Raw genomic sequence first — 19,360 nt, 5'->3', positions numbered from 1 at the left:
ATCTGACTATACCTACATCCAAATAAAAAAAAATAAAAAAATCGAGCACACTTTAAAATAGTCAATTTTTTATCAGGCATTAGGCTAATATGGCCTAGTCGAGTCTATGCAGACTGCTTGTTATTATCAGAGATGGCAACGCCGGCGAAGGAGGTAACTTTACGTGACAAACTCAAAAAAGGAGAATTAAAAACAAAGGCAATAGAAGGTCATCCATCCATTTTCCCTCCCAAAACGCTATAAATCCATCCTTTTTTATATATATATATATTTTTTTTTAAATTGATGGTTTGTCTTTTTTTTTAAAGTATTTTGTCATTTATGAGGAAAAAACAATCTTACGTGAGTGACAGTTCTCCATTACGGACGTGACCACTCTGAAAGCGCCACGGCACTAAAAGACTTTCAAACTTTCACAGAGACCTCAAACAGAAAGCACAAAGCCTTTCTTTAAAGCGAATTTCGTTTTGTATTAATTGTATCTTAATTTTAATCCATGTTTCATTAACCAATTTCCTGGTTTTAATAAATAAAAAAAGTAAATAGGCTATCTTGATTGTTTAGGCTATTTTTTAATTATAGCCTAAGTGTAAAATATTAGGCTGTGTATACCGACATGGATCAATTATTAATATTAAATTTCATCTGTCTTTTGTAGGCATAGGCTAGCTGATGGCGCACCAACGAAAAATCCTAAATGATGTGCCAAAATGCGTTTTCTATTAGGCTACAATGAAAATATTGTACAGTCAGGTTTGCCGAAGTTCGTTTCATTTAGGCTATTTATTTATTTAAATCATTTATTTATTTTTGTCCATGTGCGGCGATCGGAGACGGAGTTCACTGCTGATATTCTGAGGTAAGAGAGTTTTCTAGTCTCGCGGCTGTCATCAGCAGCGCCTTGCATTGCCCAATCAGCGGATGGCGGGCGGGTGCGGTTTTGAAAATTGGTCAAAAACGTTGGTGCGGATGGATGGCGGACGGATGATGAGTTTTGCGATGCGGTTGCGGATGAAATAGCCCATCCGCGCATCTCTAGTTCTGAGGCCTATCCAACACCACAGATTGCGCACCTATCTATCCCCAAATCTTAGGTACGCAAATGAGGGTTGCGGCAATTCATCTGGTACGCATTGTTTAATTGGGTAGCGCATGCGCACCTGCGCACCACTTATGTGCATCCCTGTCTATAGGATTGATTCTCTTTTGTAGCCTGTCTCTAGCGGCCAGTCGATGAATTGCAGTTTGAGTCACTTCCGTGTTGGATTCAAGGGAGAGACCGGAATCAAGTTGCTACTTGATTTAATGTTGTAAAATGTGTTATTTTAGTATTATTTATATACTATTGTAATATTTTATATTTTCAGTTTTCATTTTAATTTTAGTTTAAAGGGATAGTTCGGCCAAAAATGATATTTAACCCATGATTTACTCACCCTCAAGCCGTTCGAGATGCATATGTCAATAATTTTTCAGACGAACACATTTTCAGTTATTTTAGAAAATGTCTTAGATCTTTCAGTGGTTATAATGTGAAGTTATGGGGTCCACCTCCTTCAAGTCCCAAAATGTGCATGCATCCTTCACAAAAGTAATCCATCCGGCTCCAGGGGGATAAACGAAGGCCTTCTGAGGTAATCCGTGTGGTTTCGTCGTAAAAATATACATATTTAAAACTTTATAAATGAAAATATCTTGCTTCTGGCAACGGTCGACGCGCGTTCACAGGAGATGGATGCTGGTGTATAACGTAGGACGTAGCGTCGGAAGTGCCGTGACGTAGAACGAAGTACAGCTAAATCAAACGCTACGCCATACGCCGGCATCCATCTGCCGTGAACGCGCGTCGACCGTTGCCGGAAGTAAGATATTTTCATTTATAAAGTTTTAAATATGTATATTTTTACGACGAAACCACACGGATTACCTCAGAAGGCCTTCGTTTATCCCCCTGGAGCCGGATGGATTACTTTTGTGAAGGATGCATGCACATTTTGGGACTTGAAGGAGGTGGACCCCATAACTTCACATTATATCCACTGAAAGATCTAAGACATTTTCTAAAATAACTAAAAATGTGTTTGTCTGAAAAAAGATTGACATATGCATCTCGAACGGCTTGAGGGTGAGTAAATCATGGGTTAAATATCATTTTTGGCCGAACTACCCCTTTAAGTTTTAGTAATTTTATGTGATTTTGTCATTTTTATTTGTTGGTTTTTATTTTATTTTTATTTAAGGGCATAAGGCAACATTTCACATTTTCATTTAAGTTAAAGATTTTTATATAATACCTTGAGTTTGATCAGAAGAATAAGCATAGCAGTCAACACATTTTTTTTCTTGCTTTCCAAGGCAAAATATAGCCAACATTACGGGTTTGCCAGGGTTTGTGCAGAACCACTTCAGTTGTTTTTGTATATGAGTTAGGATGTCAGAACTGTCTCAGACTGTCAGTCAAAGCTGTCAGTTGACTAAAGTCTGCAGAACTGTATATCACACAGTCTGACATAAAGACAGTTGATGTCTGCCTTGACTTTTACTTAAGATCTCACTTGGGTCATATACAATCTGACAAGCAACAATGATAAAAGACAGAAAAAATCGTACAATGTTAGCCGGGACTTCAGTGATTGTAGGGAAGTGTGCTGATCTGAATTAGTATGTAAGCGTTTGTTTGTTTGTGTGTGGTGTGTATATGTGTGACTTACAATGCTATTATCATAACAAAAGTGTTCATCTCTGACAGGACAAAACAACAAAACAGACACTATTCTTCTCGTTTGGCTTCACTCTTTCCCTCTCTCTCCTCTTTCAGCTTCCGTCTTCCTCCTGGATTTCCCTTTTTTTCTCAGCTCTGCATTTTTCTCTTTCTCCCGTTCTTCATTTAGCTGTCTGCTCTCCTATTCATCCTTCCTTTCTTTCCCTAATTTTTCCTAATTGGCTCTGGCCCTCATTTGTTGGGAGGTTCTGGGTTTCTCTCTCTCTCTCTTGTCTCCTCTCTTTCTCTCTCTGATGGGTTTAGAAAAGCAGCTCGGTCCAGTCACTCATGTTGACTGATTACCTTAACTAATGGAATTTAATTATTCAGCATATCCTGGTGGCGATTTGGCCCAAAAAAGAACGACAGGATGGGTGATGGGGGGAGGGGGCGAGGTAGTGGAGAGATGAATTAGGAGTAACGTGCGGAGGAGGAAAGGGAGAGATGATGATGGAGAAAAAGGAGATTTCAGCATTTTTAGCATTTCTTTTTTTCCCCTCAAAGTTAAATGGAACGTTCCCACGATTACTCATAAACGCAAAGCTTTACAGAAATGAGAACCATTTATCTGCAGATAAAGATTGTGACGATTTTCAGCAAATATCAGAAATATGGAAGGAGCCATGTAATGAAATAGGCTATTTGGCTGTTTTGAGCCAATATGTGTTTGTTGTGAACTGATAAATGGACATTTTGAGTTGATATTTGTCTAGATATGTTGAGCGTAACCAGGGTTAAAACCGTAAAACATTTTTCATTATTTGTTGAAATAAAACTAATAAAAACGACGAAACGCTCAACAAAATTACTAAAACTATAACTAAAATTAAATTGAAAACAGAAAATAAAAAAATGAAAACTAATTCAAAATATGAATAAAAACTAGAGTTGGACCTCTAATAAAAAACTATAAATGACACTAAAATAACACTGAGCGTAATGTGATTAAACATTGTTTTTTATTATTGTTTATTGTTATTAAATGTTGAAACATTTTAACATTTAATGAACATTAACTGCTTTACATTTTTTTGTTCATTTTGTTTAAAAAAGTGTTTTTTATTTATTTAATCAATTTAATGTTTTTAAAAGTTTAAACATTTTAACCTTTAATAAACATTCTAATGATAAACATTATTTTTCAAATGTTTTTAGAGAATTTTTTAATAAAAATTGTGTGAAATAAATTTTTCATCAATTTAATGTAGCTATCATCACTGTTTACTAAATGTTTAAACATTTATATTTATAATACTATTTAATATGTATCTCTTTTCAAGTTTTTTATTGTGAATTTTGCATATGAAAAAGTGTTCATAAAATGTTTAAACATTTAATAATCAAATCATCTTTTTCAAATATTTTTAGTGAATTTAGTGTAATATTGTGTTAAAGTTCATCAGTATTCTGTCTCAGTCTCCTATATTATTTACAAAAACCAACATTTAATCAGCTACAGTCCACTGTAGATGTCAATATCAGTCATTAAGACCCGTATTCGTCAACCATTATTCATAAATCATAGAGCCATCCATACAAGCCTCTCACAGATTCACATGCACTCACACACACACACTCTCACACATTCTCTTTCATTCTCCTTCCACCTACCCACACGCGTGTGTTTTTCCCGCACATTCATTCTCTTTCTCGGCTTCTTTCCCTGCCTTTCACCTCCTTTCTATCTCGCTCCCTCTCACTTTCCTCATGCTCTCTCTCTCTTTTGTGATTGCATACACACACGCACAAACACACAGTCATTCTCTCCCTCTCTCACCAGGGGATCCTAATTAAGCTTGGCTGGTCTTTGATGTTGTCGCCTAGGCAACAGTCACCATGACGAGGCTGGCTTTTCCAGAAAGAAAAAAAAAAAACATGCGCATTTTACAGCCATACGACATGCACGGTGCCCTTCACACACAGAGTCAGGCACGCACACATGCACGAGCAATTAGATAAACAAAACAATTTCTTCAGATGCCAGAAAGACCTGTTGCGCTGTGACACAACCTTGCGATGAATATAGGCGAGAGTGCCATATATGTAGCTGAAGAGATATCCCAATTCATTCATGAGTTCTCAGGATTCCCGTATAATCATTTGCAGCCCTCTGTGTGGGTGTGTGTGTGTGGATGTGTGTATGTCTCAGTGGGGAAAACCCTGCTTGCCTTCTGCTTATCAATTAAACAAACCTTGCCAATCTAACACTTACAATTAACATTAAACACATCTAACACCGCCAGCCAGCACAATTAGCTTCCCGTTCCGTCGTTAGGCTCTGCTGATATACCGCCTGACATGAAGTTGCATTGGGAGAGAGAACGAGAGAAAGAGAGAGAGTCGTATAACTGTCAGTGCACATTATGCCAGCGGAATTCTGTTTGCTTATTGCTCTGTCTGTTTGGCGTTCCTGGCAGGATAAAATGACTATCTGAGCGTGTTCTCATTGTGGGACTCATCAATCTTTTTCCCTCTCATTTTGCCTCCTGCGCTGCTTCTGAGAACACACTTTACTCATTCAGTTAGTCAAACGGCAGCTCTATTTATTAGTTGTTCTAATGAGGTAATCTGAATTATTAATTTGTAATTGAAGTTTTTTGATTAAATGGATGATGAATAGTTAGTCTTAAGTTGTTATGTAACATTCGTTTTTTCTCTTTTTATTCTTTTGCCCTAAGTAGCACAGCGTGACAAGCAATTTGTCTCTCAACGCTTAAAGCAAAAATACTGGGCGATGCAACACAAGAACATTTTTATTTATTAGAGCTATTTGGTCCTAAAATCAGGAAGAGACTTACATTTTTTTGGGCCTCTGGAAATTCGAATACATTTTTTGAATAGCACTTTTTGATTTATGAATACATTTGTTATTTGAAATGATTGTTTATGAGTACTTTCTTGTTTTGTTCACTATTAATTTTCACACAGACATTCCTCAAAAACTCATAAATTTCTGAGGGAACACATGGCCCTGCTAATTCTCTTCTGGCTTTTAGAAGTGCAAAAGGATTTTTGACCAATCAGATTTTACTCTAGGCATTATGGGCCCCATTTTAACAATCTGAAACACAAGTAACTTTGTGGGTGGATCTCGGGCGCTGTTGCGATTATACCGATAAATGACTCTTGCGTCCGACGCAAATCTAAAATGGGTCTGAAGTAGCTTCATTATTCATAGGTGTGGTTTGGGCGTAACGTGAAATAAACCAATCAGAGCGTCATCTCACATTCCCTTTAAAAGCAGGCGTGTTTGTTCCATGGCGCACGCCAGGAGCGGTTCACAGTCGAAGAGACCGACGTTCTCGTCAGGGCCGTAAAACACCGAGAAGTGACATTGTATGGGGATGGGAGAAACCCACCCAAATAAGCTTCGGTTAAACAGGCTTATAATAATTTGGGTAAATGTGTAAGCTAGATTTATGCCTATTTTTTCACATCTTCATGGACACCACAATGATTTCCCTCATGTGGAATATTTTTCCTTATAGTTATGTATGGTTTGCAAAATGATAACTGCTGTGTCTGTGTGTAGATGAGAGAAGCAAAGTGTATGCGCGTTGTGCACACGCTACATTATGGCCAAGCATGCGCCCTTAAAATAACATATGAATAACGCACCACTGACTTTAGATAGGTTTTTCCTGGTCAGTGGCGGAATTGTTTTCTGGAACTGCAAAATAGCACCAGGGAACGTTTGCGCCGGAACACGCCTCCTCTTTTCGCTGAACCGCCCCCCGGGAGCGCAAGTTCATTTCCTAATTTACCGACGTGCGTCTGTGGAGGGAGAAGTCCACTGTGCGTCGGGTGCAAAATAGAAATGATACATGCGTCGGTATACAAAGTCAATTGCGCTAGGTGCAAGATAGGGCCCTGAGTCTAGATATTAAGCCAAGTTATTTAGTTATAAATAATATTTTTCTTAGATACTATTTTGTTTGTTTTGTTTTGCTCTAAAATCCAGAAGAGAATTTGCATTTTTGAGCCATGAGTTTCCTCTGGAATTTCCTTTTTTTTTTAGCAACTTCACATTATGATTTATGTGTACTATTACGACCTAGGATTAAGTCACGATAAATAAAAAGAAAAAGCAGGAAAATTAAACATGACTCCCCGCCCAGTGCTCCGAAAAAAGAAAATAAATTCACATACGAAAAAAACAGCTATACGATAAATGTTTTATTAAGATGTTGAAAAAAAATAAAAATAAAATTGAAAGCTTCAGAGAAACAAAAGAATGACCATTTGGTGCATAAACTTCAGGGTGACCCACGGCCCAAAATAACAAACAAAAAGTCAATATGAATAAAAGACCAAATATCTTCCCTCAAGAGATAAAAGAAAAATCCAATTGATTAACCTAAATACATTATCAAAACAGAGCGAATGTTACAAAGGACACCAACACTTAAAATATATAACAATCATATAACAATAACATTGTTGGTGGGGAGACAGGAGAAGTGTGACCGGCCTGAAGTCGCAGCAGCTCGTTGAAGAGCGGAAGAGATTGTTTTAAACCTGCCGCAATCAGTGCCATCCAATCCAATGAAGACTGGCAGAGCCATCAATCAGCTGGTTAAAGGATGCTACTCAGGACAAACAACACACACACACACAGACAAAACAAATTCAAAACAAGAACAAATGCATAATATAAAAGAACACAAAAAAACACACATCCGTAACAGTACTTTACTACTTTCTTCAACATATATTACACATAGCCATATCTCAAATGAAAAATGTATTAGAAGTTCCTGAGGTCATTTTTGGATTTTAGCACGATTCTGGATTTTATTTTATTTTATTTTATTTTATTTTATTTTATTTTATTTTATTTTATTTTATTTTATTTTATTTTATTTTATTTTATTTTATTTTATTTTATTTTATTTTATTTTATTTTATTTTTCTATCTGGATTTTTATACATATACATATATATAGTTTTTATGGGGGTTTGGTTTTATTTCTTTGTGTTGTATCACTGTCACAGCTAGTGGCTGCTGTGTTCCATTGAGCACTTCTTTACATTTTAATAGAAATTTGATATCCATTAAGCAGATTGAAACTTTGCCGGGAAACTCTGCTCAATTTGCATTGTTTAACATTCCCATTCTGACTTTTCCCCTTCAGCTCTTTGTCATTGACAATGGTGCGGACGACTGGCGGATCGCCATGACCATGGAGAGAGTGCTGCTCATCGCTCTGGAGCTGATCGTTTCGGCGGTTCACCCGGTGCCGGGGGACTTCAAGTTTATGTGGCGGGCACGGCTGGCCTTCTCCTACGCTCCCTCGCAGGCGGAGGCAGATCTAGACATGGTGCTGTCTGTACCCATGTTCCTTAGACTCTACCTCATCGCCAGAGTCATGCTGCTACATAGCAAGCTCTTCACCGACGCCTCCTCCCGCAGCATAGGGGCACTCAACAAGGTCAGAGGTCAACCCAATGATTAAAAACTGAGAATTTAGGGTGTTAATTAAATGTGAAGCATTTGTTTCTGAGTGTGGTTTTCCTTTTCTTGCTGTTTACATTCTTTTGGCTAGTTAGAATGGTTCCAGTAGCCTCTGTTGGTTGATAGCAGTGAATTCTGACTAAATATATTTGCAAGTAACACATCGCCTGATTCCTGTTCGAAGGTCTCTTAAAAGCATGAAATCACATACTTCTGGAGGGTTCTGCACTTTCCAAGCAACTGCCATTGAGATGAATGGGAATGCTAACAGCTAGCTTTCTTCAGGTATTATAGACCAACTAGTCCAAACCTCATCAATTGGTCAGGTTTTTCCCTTACTGTCTATCTTCAATTCCCCACTTGCGCCCAGATTCAATAAACACATACTCTTTATGTTTTAGTTCCCTTTTATGTGGACAGTCATGAGCATTGAGGCCTGTGGTTTTCTGCGCTAGAGGAAAGAGGTTTTGTGTGGATTTATGTGGTTTGTTCAGTCTCTTGAGAAAGGTGAACCTTTCAGCTTTACTGACTTTACTAAAAATGAAAACTAGTTACACTACAGTCTAATGGTCAGATAAACCAAGAGTTTCAAACTTTTCAATTCCATGGACTTTCAAATATAATGATCCCTTTACTAGGGACCCCTTTCCTAAAAAGGCTGCTATTTTCATGTATACAGACCCATTTGTACTGTAAATATGAATATTATAATTTTGTATTAAATGTTATCTTGAAAATCTTTATTTTCTATCAAGTTGACTACCCACCATACGAGAATGGTTAGCTGTATAAATGTGAAGAAATACAGAACTGTCTTTTTTCTTTTTTTTTTTCTTTAAACTTTTTTTCTTTTAATTTTTTTACCTCCAAGCATCCTTTTGCAGAACTTCTGCAGGGTTTCAAGACCCATAAGAAAAATTATTAATGAAGTAACTGACAACATTGAAGCTACTTAAAGGGATAGTTTTAGATATATAAATTCTGTCATCATTTACTCACCTCAAGCTTTTCTAAACCTGTATGAGTTTCTTTTTTCTGCTGAACACAAAATAAGATATTTTAAAGAATGATGGTAATCAGACAGTTGATGGACCCCATTGACTTCCATAGAATTTTTTTTCTCCATACTATGAAAGTCAGTGGTCAATCAATGAAGTCGGTCAACTGTCTGGTTACCAACATTCTTCAAAATATCTTCTTTTGTGTTCAGCAGAAGAAAGAAATTTATACAGGTTTGGAGCAACTTGAGGGTGAGTAAATGATGACAGATTTTTTTGGGGGGCTAACAATCTCTTTAAGGTGACGTGTGTGTGTATATATATATATATATATATATATATATATTTATTTTTTATTTTTTATTTTTTATTTTTTTTATTTTTTTATTAAAGAATTGTTTTTATAGTTTTACAGTATCAAAACCGTGGTACAGGTGTCTCATGGCACTGGCAGCACATACAACCACCCATCAACTGGTAGTTAAAGGATAGGGTGAAGGGTAATAGCAAAAAAAAAAAAAAACAAGAGTCAAGAAATTAAGACATTCAACATACATTCTCATTTAAAAAAAATTTAAAAAAATTAATATAATTATTCAATCAATCTTAATTTTATCAGACAAAATTTCTCAAAAACAATAGGGGGTTTTAACTGAATCTTTATTACAAGCTACATTTACAGGTTCATTTGCTAAATAAACAACAATATACAGGTGCTGGTCATAAAATTAGAATATCATCAAAAAGTTGATTTATTTCAAGAATTCAACTTAACAGGTGAAACTAATATATTATATAGACTCATTACATGCAAAGTGAGATATTTCAAGCCTTTATTTGTTATAATTTTGATGATTATGGTTTACAGCTTATGAAACCCACAAAATCAAAATCCCAGAAAATTAGAATATTACATGAAATCACACAGTAATTACACAGTAATCCCATGGTCATTGAACCAGGTTTTGGTTATTTTGGCAGTGTGGGCAGGTGCAAATCCTGCTGGAAAATGAAGTCAGCATCTCCATAAAGCTTGTCTGCTGAAGGAAGCATGAAGTGCTCAGAAAATGTCCTGGTAGACGGCTGCGTTGAGTGGACAGCACAGTGGACCAACACCAGCCGATGACATGGCTCCCCAAACCAACACAGACTGTGGAAACTTCACACTGGACTTCAAGCATCTTGGATTGTGTGCCTCCATTCTTCCTCCAGACTCTGGGACCTTGGTTTCCAAATGAGATGCAAAATTTGCTCTCATCAGAAAAGAGGACTTTGGTCCACTGTGCTTTATTAAATCCAGAGTCAATGCAGCCGTCTACCAGGACATTTTCAGAGCACTTCATGCTTCCTTCATTTTCCAGCAGGATTTGCACCTGCCCACACTGCCAAAAGAACCAAAACCTGGTTCAATGACCATGGGATTACTGTGTAATTACTGTGTGATTTCATGTAATATTCTAATTTTGATTTTGTGGGTTTCATAAGCTGTAAGCCATAATCATCAAAATTATTTCAAATAAAGGCTTGAAATATCTCACTTTGCATGTAATGAGTCTATATAATATATTAGTTTCACCTGTTAAGTTGAATTCTTGAAATAAATAAACTTTTTGATGATATTCTAATTTTATGACCAGCACCTGTAAATTACTTGAAAATATACAAACAGCAGCATTTAACTAAATATTTCATTATAAAAAAGACAAAACGGCTTTATGATTGAACTGATTCACTAAAACGAATCAAACCGTAATGCTTAGTGTACAACACAATGTGACATAAAATGTGACAATATGACATTGTTATTCTATGCTGCTACTGTACATATTGGAAAAAGTGGCTTGTTACTGAAAAAGCTACATTATTATAACAGCTAAGCTATACTGTCATGCATGCTACTAAAAGTAATGCTAGTAGTGTTGCTACATTTACTCCCCTGGATCCAACGAAACCCACTTGCTATTTGGTGTGTGTGTTGGGATTTGTTGGGTCAGAGTGAACTAGCATTAAGACGAACCTTATTTTGAAGGTCAGTGTTGGACAGGAGCTTAATCTAATTGTTTTTGCATTGTTAGGATGCAGCATCACAGCTCGGTGTCAGTTGATGTGACTGATGAATATTCTGCTGTAATGGATTTTATGATTGATGGCTGTGTGTTTTTCAAGCAGGTTTATCTCTGCTCCCCTTTAGATGGCTGATTGATGTCTCTGAATATCGTGTATCTCTTCAGCTTTGTGCTTAAGAGAGGTTGAAAAATGACTGCCGTGGCTGTCAAGTGTTTGATAGTTCAAAGTTTGAGTTTTGTCCTTCGGTGCCATTGAAATAATCCAAAACAGGTGAAAAGAGTCCTGATGTACTTTAATTTGAATGGCTGATTGGAGAGGGTAATCACTTTGTCCTTTGAGAGAAGCTCTTGTTTCAAAGAGATGTAAATGCAAATTATCTTTCCTCTCATGTGCTGTTTTATCATTAATGATCGTGTGGCCCAACTTAGCTCAGAGATCTCTAAGAGCTGCATTAGAATCAATCTGAGCTGAAAATGAAAACATTGAAGGGCTTCTGGTAAATTTCAGTCAGGACACCCAGTATTTCACATAAATTAAGATATTTCAGGTCACAGTCTTTACTTTTGAACAAAGACACTGAACAACCTTTGATCTAAAACAGCTGTTTTAACTTCCTAGTGCAACCGGTGGGACAAATATAAGGTCAAACATGATCTTTTGATGGTCTTAATTTGAAAAAGACCACCCATAGGGACTATTGGGACCCATCTCACCACCACAGCAGCTTGTTTTTGAGAGAAAATGCATATAAAGACATTAAATACAATGCAATCAATATATCTATTTGGAAAGAAATCTGTGTAAAAGATCTATCTTTGCATTTATTTGCATTTATTATATAGAAACTATATTGAAATATAAACTGTTAAGTTTTACTGTTTAGTTTGATCAATATAAAATATGTATGTAGATCATATATATATATATATATATATATATATATATATATATATATATATATATATATATATATATATATATATATATACAGTGCAATGCATAAGTTAATACACCCATGCTAAAGTTGACTAAAAAGAGGAATAAAAAATCATTTTGAAAATTGAACTTAATGCCTTAATTTAAAAAATTAGGAAAAATCCAACCTTTTAGGACACCAATTTTCTTTGTGAATGAATAATGTATCGTAAATAAATAAATGTTCTTCCTTAAAATACATGGTGCATAAGTTTGGACACCCCTATGTTAAATTCCCATAGAGGCAGGCAGATTTTTATTTTTAAGTATTTTTTTTAAATTAATTTTTAGGATACTATGCATCCTGATAAAGTTCCCTTGGCCTTTGGAATTAAAATAGCCCCACATCATCACATAGCCTTCACCATACCTAGAGGTTGGCATGGTTTTATTTCAGTTAGCCTAAAAGCTAGTTTGATTTGCATTGAGAGATGATCTTATGGAAAGTACCCCATGCCAATCTTTAGGTATGGTGAAGGCTATGTGATGATGTGGGGCTATTTTAATTCCAAAGGCCAAGGGAACTTTATCAGGATGCATAGTATCCTAAAAATTAATAAAAAAAAAATACTTAAAAATAAAAATCTGCCTGCCTCTATGGGAATTTAACATAGGGGTGTACACACTTATGCACCATGTATTTTAAGGAAGAACATTTATTTATTTACGATACATTATTCATTCACAAAGAAAATTGGTGTCCTAAAAGGTTGGATTTTTCCTATTTTTTTAAATTAAGGCATTAAGTTCAATTTCCAAAATATGATTTTTTATTCCTCTTTTTAGTCAACTTTAGCATGGGTGTATTAACTTATGCATTGCACTGTATATATATATATATATATATATATATATATTCATTTTATGAATATTGGAGTAATGGCTATTATTAATGTTGGAAACAGTTGTGCTGCTTAATGTTTTTTTTATAACCAGTAATACTTTTTTCAGGATTCTTTGATGAATAAACAATAATAAACAGCATTTTTTAAATAGAAATCTTTTGTAATAATATACACTACCGTTCAAAGGTTTTGGGGTCAGTAATGTTTTTTTTGTTTTTTTTTTTAAATAAATTTAAATTTAATCCAGCAAGGATAGTAAAGATTTCTATTGTTAGAAAATATTTCTATTTTGAATAAATGTTGTTTTTTTAAACTTTTTATTCATCAATGAATCCTGAAAAAAGTATCACAGGTTCCAAAAAAATATTAGGCAGCAACTGTTTATCAAATACATCAAAATAACTGAGTATCAAATCAGCATTAAAATGATTTATGAAGGATCATGTGACACTAAAGACAGGAGTAATGATGCTGAAAATTCTGCTTTGACATCACATAAATAAACTATATTTTAAAGTATATTAAAATAGAAATCCATTATTTTAAATTGTAATAATATTACACAATATTACTGTGTTTTTGATCAAATAAATGCAGGCTTGATGAACATAAGAGACTTCTTTCAAAAACATTAAAATAGTTTTGACCGGTACTGTATATATATACAAGAGTTCAGATGCAAAAGCCTAAGTGCCTCCTGAAATTTTCTTCTAGAATGATCATTTTTATCAAGGTCGTATATTTAAGTTCAGTAATTTCACTTAAATGACATTTAACAGGTAATTTTCATTGCCATTTAAGTGAAATTACTGAACTTAAATATACAAGCTTGATAAAAATGATCATTCTAGAAGAAAATTTCAGATGGCACTTAGAGGCTTTTGCATATATATATATATATATATATATATATATATATATATATATATATGGCTTATATATTATGAAAACCTAATTAAAATGAAAAATTCCCTGCTATAAACCATACTTTTTAACATTCATGATATAAGGCTAAATTGCTCATATCCATCAGGTAAAGCTTCTTGCAACTTGTTGCTTCTGTAACTAAAACTGGTCAAATCCAGACTGAAATGAATCACACGACTGGTTGTTTTTCTCTTTTCAGGTGCACTTTAACACACGGTTTGTGATGAAGACCCTGATGACCATATGCCCAGGCACGGTGCTGCTAGTCTTCAGCATCTCCCTGTGGATCATCGCTGCCTGGACCGTAAGAGTGTGTGAGAGGTGAGAGAGAGAACGAGCGTGAGGAAGAATGAACAAATGAATCATTGTGTATGGAACTGCGCCATTGTGTCTAGACGCTGTCAAATTTCTAATGCTTAATGAGGACTCACCTGAATCCCCACCAATAAGTGGCACTGCCTGGATGACAACACACCGCTTGAGGTGTGCGAACACTCGCTTTTACACGTCTGCTGTTCTGAGAGAGACCAGAGAGAAAGAGACAGATAAGGAGCACTTTCGTTCACACCCTTGTTTCTGAAACCTGAGACCTGTCTATCTAAACAGCTTTCCCCTTTTTCCAGATACATATGCACTCCGGGTAGCAGCCAATCGCGACGTGCATCAACAGATTTCCCATGTTGCATCTTAAAAGGGTCGCGGGATAAACTAGGCCCTCAGGCCAGTGAGTGGGTGTTTCCGACTCTGCCAGGCGTGTTGTCATGGTTACAAATTCTGGATGTGTGTTAGTCTCGGGGTATACGCTTTAAAATATCGAGGGTTCCCCGGATTGGGGGGCCTGAGGTTTGATGATTGTTTTGATAGCGGTAGGCTCGAGCAGCACGATATGAGTGACGGTTTGCGCATTTGAACTGCCACAAGTGATCAGCGCAGAGTCGTTGTGAGATGAGCCTACAGGGATCTGGTCTATTTATATGCACTGCACTCAAAGTCATCATTTTGAAGGCCCTTTCCAGAGGAGGAGTCTCCCTGCAGGCTGTATGCTGCTCTTACTCAGTCCGGCATGCACACAGTGGGCTTTAGACCTCCCCCTGACTGGATGAACTTGTTTTGTAAACTATATTCTTGGGAAGTTGCTATGATGCCTTAAGAGGACTTAAAGAAACTGATGCTACTGTACAAATAACAAAAAAGGCTTTGATTTTCTTCTGTTGCAGTCAACATGAAATCGGTTTTATGTTCTTAATACACATTACTGGTCTTATTCTGCTCAACTCATTAGTTCAAGTTAGTAAAACATAAATCACATTGTTTACATATTTATTGATCAGTTTTTTGGTTTCCTGGGAATCAAACCTACAGTACGACCTTGGTGTTGTTAGTGTCATATTGAGCTTCAGGGAGTCTTCAATACGCCTGCTCTCTCTTTCAAAGTGCTCTGTAGAGAATTTGTGAAAGCATTTTTTTTCAAAATGGAAAATATTTGTATTCATCAAAATAGTCTGAAATGTCATTCCTTTTTATAAAGATGCTGTATGCAATTTTTTTGACTGTACTAAATAAAATACCATAACATATTTGCAGAGATTCAGGAAACATGCTAAGTTCAAATACTTGTTTCTCTGAAAAACAATGCTACAGCCAGTTATTCTTCTCTGAAATGTGCGTTCCGTGTCGGAATGTTTGTTTTGTTCTGGTCTGTGGGATTCCGCCTACTCCCAATTTTCCCAATAGTAGCCCATTTTAACACCCCCGGTTGGCGGTTGGCGGAAAACCCAGCGTATTGCAGCCATGGAATCCAGCAAATGAACTGGGACAGAGATCGCAAATTTGACCTGACCTAAAAAGCCTTGACAATAAAAAGAAAAGAAAAAAAAAACTTGTACATGTACATGTATCAACTTACAATTGTACTCGTTCATGTTGTGTCTCCTTAAAGGTCCGTTCACACCAAAGACGATTTCTATAAAGATAACGATAAAGATATAATTCTAAAAATCGTTTTCAATATTAAAGAATAGCAAAATTCACATCACATCTATAACGATAACAGCACAGAGAAACTATATCGTTGGAATCACTTTCAGAATGATTTTTTTCCAGCTGATGAACAATAAAAACATTGACAGCCAATCAGAATCCATCCTGCTGTAATGAGCTTGAGCATTTAAAGCGGCATACAAGCTTGCATTTTGAATAAACAGAACGATATTTTCCACTGGTGTGGACACTAATATAGTTATCTTTATAGTTATCGTTCTTGGTGTGAATGGGCCTTTAATCTGGCAACCCACGTGAGTGTTGAGGAGGAGGGGGCATTGGAAACAACTCTCCAATATTTTGAATTTGGACTGCAGTACCCATTTCAACCACTAACTGTCACTATTACATACTGCACCTTTAATGTTGTTACCTTGACCTAACGCGTAGATACGAGTAGGACTGAGAGATGGGCTACAAACGTGTTTTCTTTTTTATTTTGTTGTTTTTATTTTATTAAGTTTTATTTTATTAAGTTTTGTTTATTTTTTTTATTTTAGTTTGGTTTTGGTTTTGTATTGGTTTGCAATTATTGAGATGTTCTCAGGGAGGATTTTTTTTTTTTTTTTTTTTTGCTGCGTCAAAGGTATAACAAACATTTAAGAACCTTCTCATAGTTTCTCGACAGGCCTCTGGGCAAACACTTAGACTTTCTAGAATTTCCTTCAAAGTGCTTTGCAGATCAGATTAAGGGATGGAAACGGATGAAATAATTTGATGTGAAAACTTTGATGTGATATTTGTGCCTATTTCACATCCAGTTATTGCATACATTCCACAGCCAGAACCTTGTTCAAAGTAGCTTTCAAAAATCAAATCTTTCCTGACTGAACCGCTGCTTCTTTATTTCTCTCTCAGGTACCATGATGCTCAGGATGTGACCAGTAATTTTTTGGGTGCCATGTGGCTCATCTCCATCACCTTCCTCTCCATTGGATATGGAGACATGGTGCCTCACACCTACTGTGGCAAGGGAGTGTGTTTGCTCACAGGAATTATGGTACAAACACACACACACACACACACAAATAGCACAGAGATTTCACACCCACAGTGGCAGGGGACAGTCTAAAGATATGTTTTCCTTCTCGTTATCTTATTTCTAGAAATCCAAACATGCACATCAGCCATGTCTGTTAGCAAACACCAGGACGCACCATCTCACAAACATCCAGTGTTTTTAGGACGATTGAATCCTCTTGTGTATTCTGGGACGGCACATTTGTTCAGCTTTTAGGCTGTTTTAGGACTGCCATTGTTCTTCCTGATAATGTTATGATGGCGATAGCTTAATGTAAACCCCAGGTACTTCTTGGTATAATCCCGAGCCTTTATGTCTCTGTGCTTGAGGAATGCTTGACAGGTGGTGTAGAGCAATGGTTTAGCAGTGTGTTTATTTTGATATTGAGTTTGCAGATGTAAATATCTGTTAGTAAAGGTCACTTTCTCTCGTTTCATTCTACTCTCTGTTGTTCTGTTTGGAGTATTTGTTCTTCCTGTTCACATGCTGTCAGTTTCTGTGTCTCTAAATATCCTACCAGAGACTACAGAGGAGAAGCATGGTTAACTTGACATGACAGTTCTTTTTCTTTTAGTTTTGGGATTTTTTTTTAGATATTCTCTCTCTCTCTCTCTCTCTCTCTCTCTCTCTCTCTCTCTCTCTCTCTCTCTCTCTCTCTCTCTCTCTCTCTCTCTCTCTCTCTCTCTCTCTCTCTCTCTCTCTCTCTCTCTCTCTCTCTCTCTCTCACTCTCACTCAATTGCGTGCACACACACACACACACACACACACACAATATACAATACAATAGCATAGCATGTGTCAATGACAAATAAGTCTGTCCATGATAAAGAAAAGGAACCGTCTTTTAAAACTCTAGTTTAAAACACTAAGTTGTTAAAAAAATGTCATGGTGATGTAATTATCAATTCAATAGTTAAAAGCTATTTTTGTTGCACTATGAGTTTTTTTTAAAAAAGAGATCATTATTAAATTATAAATATCAATCAATAATATCAGTTTTCGGGGAGTTGCACCACATGACATTTAATTTTAAAAACTGAACTGAAAGTTTGTCAAATTATCTGATATTTTACTCATTCAGTCATGTGGGTTTGCAGGGTCCTCTATGATATAATTTCCTGTTATATTAAAAAAAAATCTGCATATTGGTTGCACCACATGACTTTTGATTTGATATGTTGCTTAATAATGATTTTTTCTGTCGTTTCTTCATTATGATATCAGGACAGTTGTATCATCTTGACATTTTTGGCTCAATGCTCCCCAAAATGAATTTTAATTAAAAACCTGCTTATCATAGAACAGGTGTATTCAAGTCATTGTATGTGTGAACTGCATTATGTTTTGAATATTTATTAGATCTGGCCAAAGAAAATAAATAAATAAATTGACCCAGATAATACTGATATATTCCCACAGTCTAATGTTTCAAACCGTTTGTGTTCCTTGCAGGGGCTTTTAAAAAAATATGAGCTGCTGAAGAGATGAGATGCTACAGAATAGGAATTCTCTATAGAAAGAGTGTTGGATGTGATTTATTTTACTATTGATAGTGGTTGTAATGACTTTCTATAGGCAGAATTATGGCACTTGTTGCTATGACAACATAGAAGGCCAACTCTGTTAGACTGTACCACTGCCCTGCGGAAACGGGAGTGTTTGGGCAGGGCTTTAGTTTGCCAGTCGCTCGGTGCAGCTCAAGGATTTGGGGATGCAACAAGCACCTGTCTATCCTGTCTGCAAATGTAGATGTGGAATCGAGGACATTATGGTCATAGTGTCTTGAAAAACCTGTTATCTCAATCAAACACGAGCTTAAGGATAAATTGTTATAGTTGAGTATTAGCCTTTCTCTCGCATCATAACTGAATATTCTGCGTTTTAAACCGGAGCTCTAACACAATGGTCTGGTTTCACAGACATGGCTTAGATTAAGCCAGGATTAGGCCTTAGTTCAATTAGGACATTTAAGTAGCTTTTATGAACATGTTTTAGAAAAAAACATTACTGGTGTGCATCTTGAGACAAAACAATTGTACTGACATATTTTAAGATATATCAGAGCAAATTGGTTTCAGTTAAAACAGTTCAAACATGCCTTTTAGTCTGGGACTAGACTTAAGCCTTGTCTGTGAAACCGGGGGATATATTTTGGTCTGAGGGCAGGTGTTTTTTCTTATTTTCTCATGATATCAATAACTGTCAGATCTGGAAAGAGGCGAAATATAAACTGCAATGGAGTATGTTTGCAGAAAAATTGATCATTCTGA

General features: G+C 36.1%; 1 protein-coding gene across 2 annotated transcripts in view; it reads left to right on the top strand.

The window, feature by feature from the left end:
• The window catches only part of kcnn3 (potassium intermediate/small conductance calcium-activated channel, subfamily N, member 3), a 65,106-nt gene that overhangs the window by 25,561 nt on the left and 20,185 nt on the right, over window positions 1–19,360 (top strand). For both annotated transcript variants that reach the window (XM_079895641.1, XM_079895642.1), the window contains 3 exons: window positions 7,897–8,193; window positions 14,228–14,349; window positions 16,927–17,068. In XM_079895641.1, coding sequence (XP_079751767.1) covers window positions 7,897–8,193; window positions 14,228–14,349; window positions 16,927–17,068 — 561 coding nt within the window. The remainder of the gene's footprint in view (window positions 1–7,896; window positions 8,194–14,227; window positions 14,350–16,926; window positions 17,069–19,360) is intronic.

The sequence above is a fragment of the Squalius cephalus genome (assembly GCF_949319135.1).
Source record: "Squalius cephalus genome assembly, chromosome: 15".
In the NCBI taxonomy this organism is placed as follows: domain Eukaryota; kingdom Metazoa; phylum Chordata; class Actinopteri; order Cypriniformes; family Leuciscidae; genus Squalius; species Squalius cephalus.
Note: the sequence above shows the minus strand (reverse complement) of the source record. Positions and strands in the feature narration are given on the sequence as shown.